Here is a 3140-nt window from a genome sequence, read left to right as displayed (position 1 = left end):
TTGTTAATTGTTATTCTTTTTTCTCATTGCGACTATGCAGTTTCTCTGCATTCTGTCATACATTCGCTCTCAATATTTATGTTTGCATTTCATGTGTTTGTCTATTTAGTTAGTTTATACTTGTTTATAATATCCAAGTCTTCAAACATGTATTGCTGTTCTTGTATTATGACTATATGTGATAGCAAATATATTTGGATCATTTTTCATCTTCATCTAGAACCTAGCAATTCTTTCCTTTCTCACCATAGTCTAGCTACGAACCTTATCCTTATTGAGGTTGCAAATTATCTCTGCTTATAGCAATACAGAATGAAAGATGGGATTAGCATATGTAGTGCCATGGTAGGAACAACATATCTTGTGAGAAATACAGTGATCTTTATATATTTGCTGACACATGTTGACTAACAAAAGCATTCCTAATATATTCTTAAACTCTCATACCTTTTAAATATTTTGCTACATTTTAAGTTCATAGACACAACATCTTATTCTGATCTACAATGGGTTAGCATTAACTAGTTGATATAAAAATTTTATTTTCTATTTCACCAATTAACTGTTGCGGCTACGTCAGATAATTTTATAGAAATCTGACTCATTCACCATATGAGAGTGATTCGACTACCAAACTTGCTTTTTGTCATGATCATGTTAGTCAATTGATGATAGAGTTACATTTCATAATTTAGCAAGTAACATTTTAGCACAAAATGAAGAGATGTCAACTTGTACCAAGAACTTTGTGTAATGGTTTGCATTTCCATGAGAATTAGTATTCTATCCAGGTTGCTCTAGATGGTTTATCATACCTAAGTGGCATCAAGAAAATATAGATATGTTTGAGCCTTATTCGAGCATATTTTGACTAACTACATAGGTTTCATCAGAATTGCCAAACCCTATTTTTGGATAGTAACATTAGTTCATATTAAAAAGTGGTTCCTATTTTTAATAATAAATGACTATATATATGAGCTTATTATTATTATTATTATTATTATTATTATTATTATTACTATTTATCTATATCACCTTGTCAAAATAGTCATGTATGATTTTGAGAAGAAAACTATAATTCAAGTTAACCTGTGTTTTTAATCTTTCATTCTTTCTCCTAAAATTCTCTATATATGCACCCCTTTTTTCTTGCTTTCTTTTTCTCCTTAAATTCAAAGGCATTAATTTTCTACTCTTTAGAACATTTAAGCTGAAACTAGTCCAAAATGTTAGAAAAAGCTGTAACAATTTGATCTATTCTCTACTAATATTGATTCTTAAGTATAGCCAAGCACAACAATTGCAAACACCATCCATAATTGCCATTTTGCACTTTATGCAGTATCTTTTTGTTAGTGATGGGGTTGTTAGGATGATTTGCTGCCATCTATGAGTGATCTTTAGATCATTATTGTTCATCCTTGCTTTTATATGATCTATATATCTCTATCTTTCACAATACTCTCTCTCAACCACCTTCTTGATACTACCTTATTGTCAAGTACCGAAGGGACTATTTTATGCGTGATTTTTCATTGGAAATGGTTTGTGCTTGCCTCTTCTTGTGAGCTTATTGGACCTCATGAGTTGCATCCAAGATTCTCTTAAGTTTAAACCTATCTTTTCCTCATTTAATCTTTATCCATCTACGTTTCCCAAGTCATAAGAAGCTTGGGCTTAGAAAATGCAAATGTAACAAGTAGTAGCTCCAACCATAACAATTAAACTACATCTGATGCTTTCACTTTTTTTACATTAGGCCTCTCTAATGCCCTAAGTATCTTGGACCTTCTTGGTTTGTATTTTGTGGCTATCTATAATGTCAATTTAAAGTTTTTCTCCTTACAAATATAAATAACTATCAATTTGGCAATCTTTCTTACATGGTCAAATCCAAATCTTAATTGAACATTTTATCCTTTAGCTCAAGTTTGCTATTCCCCTGTTTAATTTGTAGCATTACTATGATTTCTCCATTGATCGAAAATGTCGTGTATCTTATTGATGGAAAAGATTATCATCTCCCTATGATTAAATGTATGCCACGTTATGCATCAGCTATAAGCTATTTGATTAATCAATGAATAAGCTTTGAAACAATTTTTTGATTTTGAAATTGTGATCATAAAGCACAAGCTGTGAGGTTGTCATGCTTGATTATTTTACCTCAATCTTTTGATGTTCATATCTTTTGAAGTTACCAAATAAATGCTGAAGTATTTATCTAGAGATGTATATTTTAGTACTAACCTCTACTTTGCCTTCTCTATCAACTTGCTCTCCTTTTTCCCTACTCTGTCGAAGGTTTAAGGCTGCCTTTTTATCAATTATTTCAATTACTAGTTCTTGAAGAGTATAAGTTTTAACAAGTTACTCTTCAATTTAAATGTAATCTCTACTAAGGTAAATCTCTCTTTTTCTATACTTATTCTCTAATTGTCAATTTCCATATACTAGCAGGTGTGCAGATGACAAGCCCTTTATGCCGATATACCAGGTCTCTAAGGAAAAGGTGAAAAGCTTAGGTATTGACTATATTCCTCTAGAGACAAGCATCAAGGAGGCTATTGAAAGCTTAAAGAAGAAAGGATTTGTTAGTTTTTAAAAATTAGCAGTTGCAAAATGGAACTCACCCCAATTAGTTGGGATGATATTATGAAGACATAATAAGGAACTGTTGTTTGAGTATATTTAGAACTATTAAGGATATAATTAAGCTCTACCAAAATATGAGAACTTTCAACTTTGCTTTATGTAATTGTGTAACTTTGTTTGTTACAGAGACATTTTGAAGTAGTTATAAAAGTCTATTATATTTTGCTAAGATACAGTACCTATTGAATTTCCCGACTTTTCTACACTTGCTATGGGCTGAAAGAATGTCACCTTGCTTTCTCTCTCCAATGAGAAGATTTCTATAACAACACTATCCCATTAAGATTGTCATGGTTATTGTTATTGACTATTATAATGAATATATTAAAATATGAGAAGTATCAAAACAAGGAAAAGATCAAGTAAAAGCTTTAAGCATCTATTATGTGATCAATGTTATGGTGCAATAAAGGTTGTTATTTGAATGCTTGTCAAATATATTGTGCAAGATAAGTTTGGGAATCCTAAATAATTGTAATGGT

General features: G+C 30.8%; 1 protein-coding gene across 2 annotated transcripts in view; it reads left to right on the top strand.

The window, feature by feature from the left end:
• LOC105032903 (phenylacetaldehyde reductase) overlaps positions 1-2827 on the top strand; it is a 10825-nt gene extending 7998 nt beyond the window's left edge. The window contains exon 6 of one of the 2 annotated variants that reach the window (XM_010907493.4): positions 2464-2827. In XM_010907493.4, coding sequence (XP_010905795.1) covers positions 2464-2608 — 145 coding nt within the window. In that variant the 3' untranslated portion in view covers positions 2609-2827. Of the gene's footprint in view, positions 1-2460 lie in introns of both variants that reach the window. The other variant, XM_019846480.3, reaches the window with a different exon arrangement.
• The last annotated feature ends 313 nt before the right edge of the window (positions 2828-3140 follow it).

This window comes from Elaeis guineensis, chromosome 5 (assembly GCF_000442705.2).
Source record: "Elaeis guineensis isolate ETL-2024a chromosome 5, EG11, whole genome shotgun sequence".
NCBI classification, from domain to species: domain Eukaryota; kingdom Viridiplantae; phylum Streptophyta; class Magnoliopsida; order Arecales; family Arecaceae; genus Elaeis; species Elaeis guineensis.
Note: the sequence above shows the minus strand (reverse complement) of the source record. Positions and strands in the feature narration are given on the sequence as shown.